The 13,489-nt window shown below is 43.7% G+C and overlaps 1 protein-coding gene across 1 annotated transcript; it reads left to right on the plus strand.

The window, feature by feature from the left end:
• Window positions 1-5,492: 5,492 nt before the first annotated feature.
• SMKR1 (small lysine rich protein 1) lies at window positions 5,493-12,297 on the plus strand. The gene is made up of 2 exons (XM_090046270.1): window positions 5,493-5,633; window positions 9,613-12,297. Exons 1-2 carry the CDS (start codon window positions 5,631-5,633, stop codon window positions 9,820-9,822), a joined length of 213 nt encoding a protein of 70 aa, XP_089902396.1. The 5' UTR covers window positions 5,493-5,630; the 3' UTR covers window positions 9,823-12,297.
• The last annotated feature ends 1,192 nt before the right edge of the window (window positions 12,298-13,489 follow it).

Consider the following 13,489-nt stretch of genomic DNA (forward strand, 5'->3'; position numbering starts at 1 on the left):
GACTATATCTGTTCCATTTCGATTTTGCTGTTTCAACCTTGAAATGGGTAGAAACAGCTTTGAAACAAAACTGGTGGTGAAATTTCACACAGTCCTACTGTGTGAAAAAGTATGATTCACTTTTGATGTTATGGACTCAGTTTCTGATGACAAGATTCAGGGCAGATTCAGCCTCTTCCATTTTGTGGCCAAAATCAAACAATGTGCAAGAAACTGAAATGTGACTATCAAGGACTATAAAAAATAATAACTGAACAATGCTATTCTGGCTGAACAGAGGGAGTTATTGGGCAAGGACCAGTATAGAAATGCATCTCCATGCTCAGGTACTCACACTGCAGTAACAAAATGGGGTTGGAGATCAGGAAAATACAACAGGAGAAAAAAAAGTGTTGGAAAATGCCTTTAAATGGAGATCTTTTGTAAAATGGAGATGCCACCGCCAGAAGCCTGAGCTGAAAACAGAGGGGGGAGGCCCTGGAGAACACAAGCCAGAAGCGACTTGGGAATTTTGGAGACTCTGAAGGAGGGAGATTTGCATGCAGGTAGTAGTAATTTTTTTCCACAGATCTGTAAGTAGCTTGTATTTTCCTATGAATAAAACATGCATGTGTTTGAGAAGTGTCATCTGGAAACTTGTAGGTTGGCTATTGATAAATGAGGCAAGAAACAGGTCTACAGTCTGACCTTTTACTATTTATACCCCCAAACACGAAAACAAATGATTATCCCAAAGTCCATCTGCTTACCAGTGACAGCACAGCATGGGCAACACATACCTATACTGGCTGGGCAGACTCAAGGGGGAGGAGGGTGGTATCCAGGTTGGCAGCATTTTCTTGTATTTTCTAGGTTCTCCAAATTTCCCTCCAGCTTATGTCCTATATTTTATAGGTGGCTTATTCTAAATATCCTAATAAATGTTGGTTAGTTGGTTGGTTTTATTTAAATGTCTCTGTTTCACTGAAACGTTGGAATGTATCAGACTTCTCGTGGACTAGGAAGGTGTCAGTTAGTTGGGATTTGTGTCTTTGGGAAAGTAAAAGGAAGGCTTTTTTTCTTACCTCCTTTCCTTTGCCATTCTGGAATGATGTTCAACACTGTCTTGTTTCTTCTTTATCTTAGTTTACAGTCTTCTCTGACAAGACAGTTTTGTTTTTGCAACATATCTAACCATCTTAACGAAAATACCTATTCTAGCAAAACAGCATCTTGGTTACATCAGTCACTACTACTAACATTTTAAGATAAAGCTATGATATAGTATACATTGGAATGATTTAATGTATGGTCTTCCCTGATAATGTCTCCTTTCAGGCTTTGTGCTGTGTTTAATTGGATCTCATTACTGGTGTAGCTGGAGATGTTGATGGCTTCCTTTTACTTTGCTGACCAAAGTTGTCACATCTGCAGCGGTTCACTCTACAGTCACTCAGAAACAGACTGCAGGGCCTTCCACTTAGCCACAGTTCTGCAACTTGGCCTAGGCCCCTTGAAAATGACCAACGCTGGCAACAGCCTTCCTGCCAAGCCCTATGTTTCTTATGTTAACTGTAACACGGATCACTAACAATTGAACTATAAACTGGAGAGCCCATGCAAGTAGAGTTAGAGCACTGGTCTTCATACTGTGGATAGCTAGGCTGTGGGGCTCCCCATACCAAGGAAGGATACCAGATAGGAAATATGCACCCTTAGAGTGTGCAAAAAGTCTCAGCCGATCCAAGTGGGTTTAAAACACAGAACTGGGAGAAGGATGAGCTGAAGATGACTACTGTGTGACAAGCAGGCTAATAGTGGTGGTATTCAGTGATCAGAAAGGGATGCACTTGGGATGGTTGTGTCTGCTATGTTACAGTTTGATATCCATCCTCTACCTGGCCCAGGACTTCCTACCTGACACCTGGTAGACCTGCACATGCCTGACAGCAGCAGCAGGAGGTAGCATTAGAGCCGGGGCAGGCAATCATTTTGGGCAGAGGGCCACTTACTGAGTTTTGGCAAGCCATTGAGGGCCACATGATGGACAGCCAGGGGCAGACAAATATTAATTTTCTAAATTTTTTATGGGCCCTGCAGGCCAAATAGAATGGCCTGCAGGGCCACATCTGACCCCCGGGCCACATTTTGCCCACCCCTGCATTAGAGGAAGGTGAAGACACATGTTGTAGAAGTTGCTAAAACATGGTGTGCCTTACCATTTGAGGACTCCTTTTAGAAGTAAAGTTTGTACTGGTAATTGGGGGGGTTATGGGTGGTGGTGGAAAGTGGTTGACTAAGTCATGAGGAGGGCTATCCAAAATTGCTTTATGAACTCAAAGTAAAGGTATAGCAAATCCAGAAACCTTTGTAACTAACAGGAGGTAGAAAGTATATTTGATGATAGTAGAACTTGGATTCTTCATATAAGGTCCTAAGCCCCTTATAAAAACGAATGGATTTACAAATTACCCAGGGATATATATAGCTGCAGCATGGACCTGCTGAGATGCTCTATCTGAGTTGCGGCAGTTTTTATTTTAAAGGGTAGTTTATCCACTGCAGACAGCAGTGGTGCTTCAGCAGAGCAGAGCAGTAGTGCCCTTTGAAGCAGATGAATGGCTCATTCTTAATTTGGCAGCTTGCTGTGAATGAAGCAGATCCAAACTACTTGGATATATGATGATCCAGGTTCCACTAGAGTTTTTGTGAATCAGACTTTCAATCGCCCAGCCATAACCTATCTGTGCTGCTGGTTTATTTAAATAACTTTATATAAAATATACATGCAAACTATATGCTGGAGGGCTGAAAGAGGGACAAGTGTCATGTCAAACAGGCAGAAATAATAGGAAACACCTTTTTCCTTTGAACTGTGTATATTATTTAGTTGCAAAATGCACAGATTGGTTCGATAATTTCTGTTGCTATAAAATGATAGAGTGCCATTCAGGAGATAGTTACAGACCCAGCTCCCAAAATAATGCAACTGGGGAAGAATCTTGGCTTTTGCTTAAAACTCCCCCCAAAAAGACAGACCTGAAAGTTGTGTAGGTCAGCTTGAACTTGTGACCCATGGGCACCCTAAAGGCTCAAACAGCAGAAAGCAAATAATAATAATAATAATAAATCCCCAAAAAGTGACTTACAAATAACAAGAGAGAAGCAGAGTGGGAAGTGATAGCAGTGTGATTAAGGCAGTGATTCTCCGCTGGGGTGTCATGAGACCCTTGACTGCCTGGCAGGGTGCCATGCAGTATTAGTACTGTTTGGCATGCAAACACCTGTGCAGTTCACAAGATTAAACCCAGTGATTCCAGGTAGGAAGCTGTAAGGTCCCTGATGTTATGACCTGTCAAGGTCTTTCCAGGTTCCTTGCAACAGAAGAATTGCTTTATAGTTTTTTTCCACAATAAAAAAAAAATGATAGAAATATAATTTTTGAAATAGGGGTGGCTCTAACTAGAGAGAAATTTTGGAGGGGTGACGCGAGTCAGAAAAGGTTGAGAACCACTGGTACAGAGGCAGGACTCGGAGGCTGAGCCTTGCTTTGGATGTGTCCAAGGGGACATGTTCAGCATGGACGCATGGTCAGCATGCTAGCCAGATGGGCTGCTACGTTTAGGTGGACTCCAAGGTCCATGAACGCTTCTGGTTGGCAGTATTGTAATTATGGAGCAAGGTGTGCCCTTGGGCATACAGCTCCTTCCAATTTGCCCACCTGTGCACTCCAGAGAAGACTTCAGCACCATGAGCTATTGGAGGGGGGGCAGGCAATGATCGCTGCCTGGAAGGACGCAGGCACTGCTGACTTGTGCATATTCATGCTGTGCCATGCCCACCCGTGTGTGTAAATGCCCCTGGCGGGAGTCTGGGCACTGGCAGAAAGTGGTCAGATGTCTGATCATCCAGGCCGCATGCAGTTTGAATAAATGCTGACTTCACGTCAATTTGTTCAAGTATGAGCAAAATTGTTTTTGCTACTTGTATGGCAGTGGTGGGGTGAGCGTGTCGTGTGATACAGACTGGCCCTGATTTGAGGACATGTGGTGTCCCGCTGAAGGAGACACGGGCAGATGAAATGTGAGGTGGCTTCTGAAAATGAGCGAGTGACCTGCTCTGGGGAACCTGGAAGGGAAACGGGAACCACCCGTTCACCCTGGCTCAGATCTCCTCAGGAAAATGGAAACCCACCCAGATGTGACACAGGCTCCTTCCCTCCGAAGGGATGAGGGAAGGACAAGGGGACGGATGTCTCCCTGCAAGGCCCTGATGGAAACCACATGGTTTGCGGGGGGCTGCCCTCACTGAGCAAAACACATACAGAAATACAACACGGCGTGACAGGTCAGCAGCGCTCTCCCATGGCCTGAAGAAGGGACTTGGTGCCCGAAAGCATGCGAAGAACAGTGCGTCCAACTATTCCGTCGGTCTAACAAAAATATCACATTTCCCAAAGGCCCTGTCTGCGCAGGAGCAAAAACCAAGATTTTGTAGAATATTCCTTTTACTTTAAACGTGTATTGTGAGCAAAGGTGCGCTGTGTGATGTGAGTCATTGTGATTATGATGTGATGTTGTTTCTTATTTTACTTTAGCTTTTCATTAGTTTATATATTATTTTACTTTAGCTTATTTATTTTATGCAGTTCATTTTACTTTACCTTTTATTAGTTAATATATTTATTCTGTTTTACTTGGTCTTATTTCTTAGTTTATATATTATTTTACTTGAGCTTTTTATTTACTAGTAATATTTTGTGTTACTTTAGCTTTTTATTTATTAGTTAATATATTTAGTTTTACTTCACCTTCTGAGTTTATACATTTTTATTTTACTTCAGCTTTTTCTTAGTATGTGTTGTTTTACTTTGCCCTTTTACTTTTCTAATATTTTTTTACTTTGCCCTTTTTTATTTTACTGCAGCTTTTTATTTTATACACTTATTGTTTAACCTCAGCTTTTTATTTATACCTTTTTATTTTACTGTAGCTTATTTATTTTATAATTTTTTTTACTGTAGCTTATTTATTTTACTTTAGCCTTTTATTGATTTTTTTATTTTACTTTAGCTCTTTCTTTCTGAGCGTGTGTGTGTGTGTGTGTGTGTGTGTGTGAGTGTAGCTCTTTTATTCTCTTTATCGTCATCTGGCTGCAGTCGCCTGTTGTTCAGGCTGAAGGGCTTCTTTCCTCTCGCCGCTTATGTGCGCGCAAGCCGAGCACTTTCCCGCCATTTCTGGAGCCCCGCCGACCGTTGGCGCCCAACCGCTGCAGGTGACGCGCGCCGCGGGTGGAGAAGGGGAGTAAGCCCCCCCGCGGTGCTCAGTGCGCAGGCGTGAGATTGGGGGGGGCATCATTGGTGCCCCGGCTAAGCCCTGCTCCCTTAGCAACGGGGTGGGGCCCGCGGCGGGAGGAGGTCACGCCCCCAAGCGCCGGCCGGTGTGCAGCCGGGTGGGTGCTGATTGGTTCCCGATCCCCGTTGCCGGGGGTGGGGCTCGTCTGGCCTCGTGAGTCCCGCCTCGGGGGTCGCGCTGCCCGGCGCCTGCACTGGCCCGACCCGACCCTTGGCGAGGTGTTGGGCGGCACCACTACCGCGGGCTCTGTTTGGCGGGGAGGAGGGTGGCTGGTTTACAACGCAAGCAAGAAATCGCATGGTGTGTATGCGTGCGTGTGTATGGGGTGTGGGGATCAGTGGTTCCCTTTTCCTCTTTAATTTGCAAAACTGAAACCAAGTGCATCATCGAGACAGGTCTTCTCCCGCCAGTTGCAAGTGCATCTGTGTCATGGGTACAGCTTCCTAACAACATGAACTGCGGTTGCTTGGGGGGGAGAACTTGACTAGGACAATCATTAGATATGATATTGTAATAATATTGAGATAATCGTTAGCTACAATATTATAACATTGAGCTATAATAATCATTAGAGCTACTGAAAGTGGCCTCTGCCTCTGCTGAGATAACTGATGATTTACATCGTCTTTCCCTATTGCTTATTGACTGTTCAGTCTGCCTCCATTGGAGCTTAGTATCCAGCTATGTATTTACGTATAAATATATAAAAGTAGTGTAAATGATTTGTTTTTGAGCCTTGTGACGTGGTCCAGGAGTATTTTAGGAGAGCTTCATTTGTGCTGGGTGTTTTTCTTTCTAAAGCCGACTGGCAAGAGATGGGTGGGAGGACCAGGGAGCAGTGCTGGTGGTTTGCATCTAGTAAGTAACCGGCTGAGCAATGTGCATGTTTGCAGGATCCATCTTCAGGGATTGATGAAGACTCCAGCAGTTGCATTCAATAAAAGGATTGAGCATGGTAATATAAATTAACTTTTTAAACCATAATAGACTTCATGTGTTTAGTGTATGCAATGAATAGTCGAGGCTGAAGAATACAAAATGACCCATCTACTGTACATCTTAACTCGTCTGCGTGGGTGCTGCCAGATTTCTTTCACCTGATTTGCCATCCCTCTGTGCCAGCAGTAGAGGATTGGCAAGTGGGTCATAAAAAAAACAAACCTATTTAATTAAATCTTCATTACAGTTTTTGCAAGAGTAGGGATATCTCAGCTTCTCTGTAAAGTGCTCAGGGCAATGGGCACAGTATAAGAACGTGAATGTAGTAAGCACTGGGGCAGGTGTAGGGTACAGGGGAACTACAACCGATGCAGTGCTGTGTACAAAGACACTGGTAAGGTTATAAAACAGTGATTCTCAACTGGGGCATCCTGGCATTGTCAATACTAAGCGTGCAAGATTTGTAAGATAAATCCAGGGATTTCAAATAGGAACCTGCATTGTCAAAGGCATTCTGGCTTTCTGAGGTCCCTGGAACAGGAGAATTGGTCTAGTTTTTTTTCTGTCATCAAACATAGAGCTAAAACTAAGAGCTGGCTTTTTCCAAGGCTTGTCTCAAGGCTAAAAGGGTTGATACCCCCGCTGTTCTTGGAAATTCCTGGGTTGGACTCCTCAGGGATGGTTCGGAGTGTGCCAGCCAGATATACAGACTTTCAGCTTCATGTTGCTACAGTTAATGACCCGAGAGGAAATAGGGAGCCAGCACTCATCAGAAATCATGAAAGTGTTTACTGTTGACTGAAGCAAAAAATTGAAGATGAGGACCATCCATTGCAACAAGAGAAAGCAGCGGTGGCAGAGAATTGTGAACCAATGCCTCCTCTTGAATCGCTTGGTAGCTCTACAAGTTGCACTTTGGTGGAGTGGCTTTCATCTTGCAGGATTGCAACATACTTTGTCCGTTTTAAAAACACAGGCCAGATTCCAGCAGGAAAGTAATTGCACTTGTAAAGTTTGCCCCTTACTCTCATTTTCAGCACACAAATCTTGGAGGCTTGCTGAAAATCTGACATTCTGCCCAAACATCTGAACTGTAAACTACACCTTGCATCATGATGATGACTATTAAAAAAATAAGTCAATTGTCTAGATATTAACTATATAAAAGTTTGTCCTTACACTATCAGCTAGATGACTGATTTTGGGCAGTTTGCTCTCCAGATGACTGGAAGTATTGTTTGCTAAGTCTTAATTTGCTATGGCTTGTACTGTGTACTGTCTCGTCAGGCCTTTCCATTTTAATTTTCTGACAATGGCCACAGGTTATCTCCATTTCATTTTAATGACTTTGTCTCCTTTCTTAACTACAGATGTTTCTTCAAGTGCCCCTTTGGGTCGACACAGTGGGCTCTGCTGTGTCCTGACTGTATCCTTGCATTTCAAGACACAAACTCATATCTTTCTCTGCTGAGGTGTACTGAGCCAGTGCAGGCACTCTTCAAACTTTATGCTGTGAAAAAATGTACGTGCCCTTCCACTTCATAATTTGCACAAAACTGGAAAAGTTATGCATGACATTTCTGACAGTCTCAGACCCACAGGTTTCATAGATTTTATAGACATTAGGGCTGGAAGGGACCTCGGGAGATCATCGAGTCCAGCCCCCTACCCAAAGGGCAGGAAGTCAGCTGGGGTCATAGGATCCCAGCAAGATAAGCATCCAATTTACTCTTGAAGGTGTTCAATGTAGGTGCTTGAACCATCTCTGATGGCAGACTGTTCCAGACCTTGGGGGCTCGGACGGTAAAGAAATTCTTCCTTACGTCCAGCCTGAAACGGTCTTGCAGGAGTTTGTAACCGTTCGACCTCGTCATCCCTTGGGGCGCTCTGGTGAACAAACGTTCCCCCAGATCCTGGTGGTCACCCCGATAAACTTATAGGTGGCCATCAGATCACCCCTGAGCCTACGCTTTTCCAGGCTAAAGAATCCCATGTCTCTCAGCTTATCATGATGAGATCTGTTTTCCTGACCTCTGATCATGCGCGTGGCTCTCCTCTGGACTCTCTCAAGCTTTTCCACATCCTTTTTGAATTGTGGAGGTGTTTCTTATGCATCCACTGGTACATTTTTTTGTGAGGATTACAGTGATTTGTCATTTAGTGTGTCAAATTAGCTGTAAAAGTGTCACTACGTGGGCAGTTGTACCAGGTTACATGCATCTTGGATGAGCTATCAATCACTCAGGAAGTATAGGGATTATGTATTTTTTTTCTTTCGGGGATGACTTCTCATTCCACCCTCTGCATTTCATTTCCCTATGGCATTTTCCCACCGCAAGGTCTTGTACTGCTACTATCTATCATCCTTGTAACTGAAAGAAGACCAGTCTGATCTCCCTTTGAACCCTAGGAGAGGTGCTTCTTAGCTGTGCTTTGGTCAGGGTTTCAAGAGGAGAGACTGCATTGCCATTTAGGTGCTGCTCAATGAGAAAAATGAAACAAGCTCTACCTGGAGCAGCTGCCGTCTGAGGCAGGACTTTGAGAGATTTGTGCCTGTTCCTAATCTTTGAAAAATAATGGACATCTTTCCATCATTTTCAGTAGTGTGGATCAGAACATTTTTGATATCTGCTGTGCATTACATGTATTCTTATTATTGGTTGTTGTTACAAAAATAATAAAGGTTTATATTATGGTAGCTCCTAAAGGTCACAGTAGAATGCTGTATAAACAGCAAAAGAGATGACTGATACCCCGATTTACAGTCTAAAGACACAAATGGACTATAACTAATGGATGGAGGTAAAGCATGCAATTCAGGCATTTCAGCATTGCTTTTTAGTACAAAAAACAGAACAAGCTCTTGGTAATTTGTGTTTCTGTACGCAGTCACAGCTTCCACCCCATGCAAATATTTTTAACTAGATATCAACAGACTAGAGAGCCTTAATTGAGCTGTCAGGTAATTCCATCAAAAACATCTACTAACCTTTCTTTTTCAAAATCCAGCTCAGACCATTGAGGTGACATGAATTTGGAAGGTTTGTTTTTATGGCCCATAGCTATTAATTCATACATAATATTTTGTATTAATTGCTGTACACATACACAAATTAATAAATATTGTATGTGCAGATCATTAGTTTATGGTGACCTGTGTTGAAGTAGCAATGCTGAGGTGAGGACTGGGGTACAGAGGGCACTGTTGAATATGGGAGCCCAGGACTGGAGAAGCAAATAATTTAGGAGTGGGCTAGCTAGAATTCTTGTGGATGGTGTTGACGCAATCCAGTTTCACATCTGTTTGTAAACCTTGTGGGGGTTGTTTTACCTTTTGCAGGCAGGCAAAGGTGGCAAATCCAAGCATGGCAAAGGCAAAAGCAAAGGCTCCAAGAAGAAACCAAAGAAGTCGGGGATTGAAGTGGATATCCTCAGCCCAGCTGCCATGCTGAATGCCTACTACATCGCCCACAATGCTCCAGCTTGCTTGGAGTTTCGGGGCTTCCCTTGGCCTGGCTCACCCAAAAGGAAAGGGAAGAAAGGAAAGTAGGAACCTGATGGCTGGAAGGAGAAAGACCATGACGTATCAAGCTCCACCTGACTGTTGTTGAGGATAGAAACCAGTTGATAACTCAGGTCTCTTAAGTTTTGCCATAATCACTGTGAAGGCTACTTGTTATGAAGTCATTCTTGGTATGGTTTTGAGCATGCGGAAGTAAATGTTAAAACACAGTTTAATGTTACCCTTGTCCTTTACCCTTCTAGGAAATAATAAAAAAAAGTACTTGTATCGGCAGTTCTATGATGTGCAGAGAGATGACTTTGGACTTTGTTCCTGCTACTGTTATGAATTGGAGGTCTCTAAAAGATACCATGTATTCATGCTTTCATGGCTGCATGTGCTTGAAGTGAAGGTGGCCAAAGTGTGGCCTCGTAAGAGAGAGGCTGTGGAGACTTCAGATGTCAGCATGCAGTCATCTGCCTTGGTTCAAACATCCTGGCTGAAGGCTGCAGATTTCATGGTCAAGAGTGGCTGTTTTGTACTAAATTAAATGCAGCCTACAGGTACCTGGCAGATTACCCACCTGACCTCTAGTTAGCAATGTTTGGTTGCTCTCAGTGCATGCTTTCAGTGCACATTTGTACAATCACAGAGCTAGTTCAAGCGAACTTTACTGCCTTTGTTCCCCCTCCTCTCCTCGTCTGTCCCCTCCCCTCCCCTTATTACAAGGTCCAAGAGATGGATAATCTATTCCAAATTATGATGCTGTGCCAACTAGGAGAGTGGGGTGCAGCGGGTGGGGCTCGGAAGTAGGGTTCCTGTCTAGAACTGGTGCATGTTGTGGATGGAGTTAGCAAAAAGTGGATAGACGTTAAAATTGGTTTTGAGGAATAGAGGATTTGTACAGAGCCAATGCTGTAATAAAATGGGGAGATATTTTGATTCTTTAGTACACTCAAGTACCTGCCAGCATGAAGTAGTTCATATTGCACACTGTGGCACTGTCACTTGAGCAGAAGGGCTACTCCATTCTTTCAGTCAGTCCCTAGTAAAGGTAAGATCTCTTTATGTGCAGATTTGGCAGCATTTTCTGAGCAGGCCCTGGATTAGACTGCAAGCTTACTCTGTGCTTCTTTGCAGGGAGCAATTTGGTGTGTTTCTGATTTCTGTCTAATGTTACACTACAGATTATGGAAGAGGCATTTTGAAGTAGTAAAAATTTGACTGATCCACACACTGGTATTACTGTGTGTTAGTCCTTGCTTTGTCTTTGCAAGATGAGTTTTCCCTCCTTCCATAAGTCCCATCTGGAAAGCTCATGGTGTTGAGGATTTGCTAACGAGACCAACTGTTTCAGTGCTTTATGTTCATGTAATCTGACTACTGTGGTGGGGTTGCACAGCTCTAACTGAATTTGATTCATATGGGCAGTTAGCAAATTCAGGGAAAGGAGCAGCTTCTCTGCTAACCGGGATGTCTTGAGCATGTTCCTGTCAATTTGGAGGTGTATGTTTTTGTATGTTGTATCCACATCCCAGTGAGTATGGTGCATAGGGGAAGTATTCTCCAAACAGAGAATACAAAATGTTACCTTATAAACTTCTTCAAGCCAGTTTTAATGCCTTGTTTGCCAGAGAGAGATGTACAAAAGGAGCAAGAGACTACAGGAAAACTGGTACAATCTGATATCCAGATGGAGCTGTTGGTTTAATGATAACACTAGAGCAGCTGCTAAGGTCTTTCCCAGACTCTCGAAGAGACTGTGCATCCAGGCACTACAACACACTTACGTTTTGCTTGCTGTTCTCCGAGGCTATCCCCACTTTTATTTTTCAAGTGATGCTGCAAAGTCAGACTGAATACATAACTCATTCCATGATTATATCCTCTTCCTGTTTTGTGGACTGCCCACAATTAGTTGACATTTAACAAATGAAAAAAAAGACAACTTTAATTTGTCAGTTATTGACTATGAGGTCAATCATTTGTGAATACATGTCAATTAGAAAGGTGTGCCACGTGCCATCTTCTGCTACCTGATTCGCCTCCAGTTCAAATATAGCAGAAGCCCGTGCAGCTTTTGAAGCAGAAAGATCTGAGCCCTGTCCCTGATGTTAAGAAATTTGGGATGGCCACCATCCCCACTCCCTTCTTGTGCCACTTGAAGCAGCATCTGCTTTGAACTGTTAGCAAAATCAAGAGAGAAATTCTTTTTTTCAAAAAAGATGGTCAAGTAACCCACATTTAGTGCTGAATGCAACCCAGATCGTGAGGAGGCAGCCCCGGTAATGAGGGAGAACAGAAAAATCTGTTATAAACTGAGAGGGTCTTTGCTTCATCTCAGATCTGGATGGGATGGGTATTACGTCTAGGGAATATCTGCCATGTTCACTTGGGCCTAAAGCTCTTGAATCACTAGCAATTTATTCAGGTCTGTTAAGGAGTCTGAAACTTTTCCAGTAAAGCTCAGATTGGAAGAAAATACTTGGCTCTCTAACATCAGGTGTTGAAACCCCCCAGTCTCTTAAAAAAATACTTCAGACGTTTCTCTGATGTCCCAAATGCTCCACAGAATCATGTACAAGGTGCTATTTGAGCTGCTTTTTCACTGATCTGTCATCCCACAAGTGCTGAACTAGAGAGAAATAGTCCCTGAAGGACAGAATCGACCTCTTGTGGCTATTGCAAATAAAAGGGAAGTGTGAGGTGAGTACTATACATTTCTAAACCAGTGAAAAAACCCGAACATTTAAGCATTTATGTGGATGAAAAAGTCCTACAATATTATATTGTTAGAAGTGATATCCACCATCCTCCTCCTTTGCAAAAGTTAGCTTCTTGCTAGTCAATTTAGGAAAGATTACTTCCCTGCAGGTAGCTTACTCCACACCTACTTTCTGCAAGATTTTTTTGAACTTCCTCTTCAGCAGTTTTTACTAATCCCTGACAGAAGCTGGGCACCAGACTAGACAGACTGCTGGTTCAGTCTGCGGGCATGGGCAGATGTAAGATTTGTAGTGCTCTAGGTATCTTTAAAGTACTCTGAAAATGCCACCTGCAGAAAAAACAGTGTTGGATACCTTCATGTCAGCCGGCCCTGACAATCTGCACCCCAGGGTACTCAAGGAGCTGGCGAGCATCATAGCCCAGCCCCTGGCACGGATCTTTGAAAACTCCCGGCGCTCTGGTGTAGTGCCCGAAGACTGGAAGAAGGCCAATGTGGTGCCGGTCTTCAAGAAAGGGAGGAGAGTGGATCCGGCTAACTACAGGCCCATTAGCCTGACTTCTATCCTGGGGAAGATCTTAGAAAAGTTTATTAAGGAGGCCATCCTTGAGGGACTGGCCCAGGCTAACATCCTAAGGGAGAGCCAGCACGGGTTTGTTGCGGCTAGGTCTTGTTTGACCAATCTCATTTCCTTCTATGACCAGGTGACCTATCACCTGGACAGGGGAGAAGAGATTGATGTCATATATCTTGACTTCAAAAAAGCCTTTGATCTGGTATCCCATGATCACCTCTTGGCCAAACTGCCCAGTTGTGGCCTTGGCTCCACCACGATCCACTGGCTGGGAAACTGGCTCCGTGGTCGGACCCAGAGGGTTGTGATTGATGGCAGTCACTCATCGTGGTGCCCTGTGACCAGTGGGGTCCCTCAAGGCTCTGTCCTGGGACCCATCTTGTTCAACATCTTCATTAATGATGTGGACATTGGAG

Source organism: Crocodylus siamensis, chromosome 4 (genome assembly GCF_052110815.1).
Source record: "Crocodylus siamensis isolate JL-2025a chromosome 4, ASM5211081v1, whole genome shotgun sequence".
In the NCBI taxonomy this organism is placed as follows: Eukaryota; Metazoa; Chordata; order Crocodylia; family Crocodylidae; genus Crocodylus; species Crocodylus siamensis.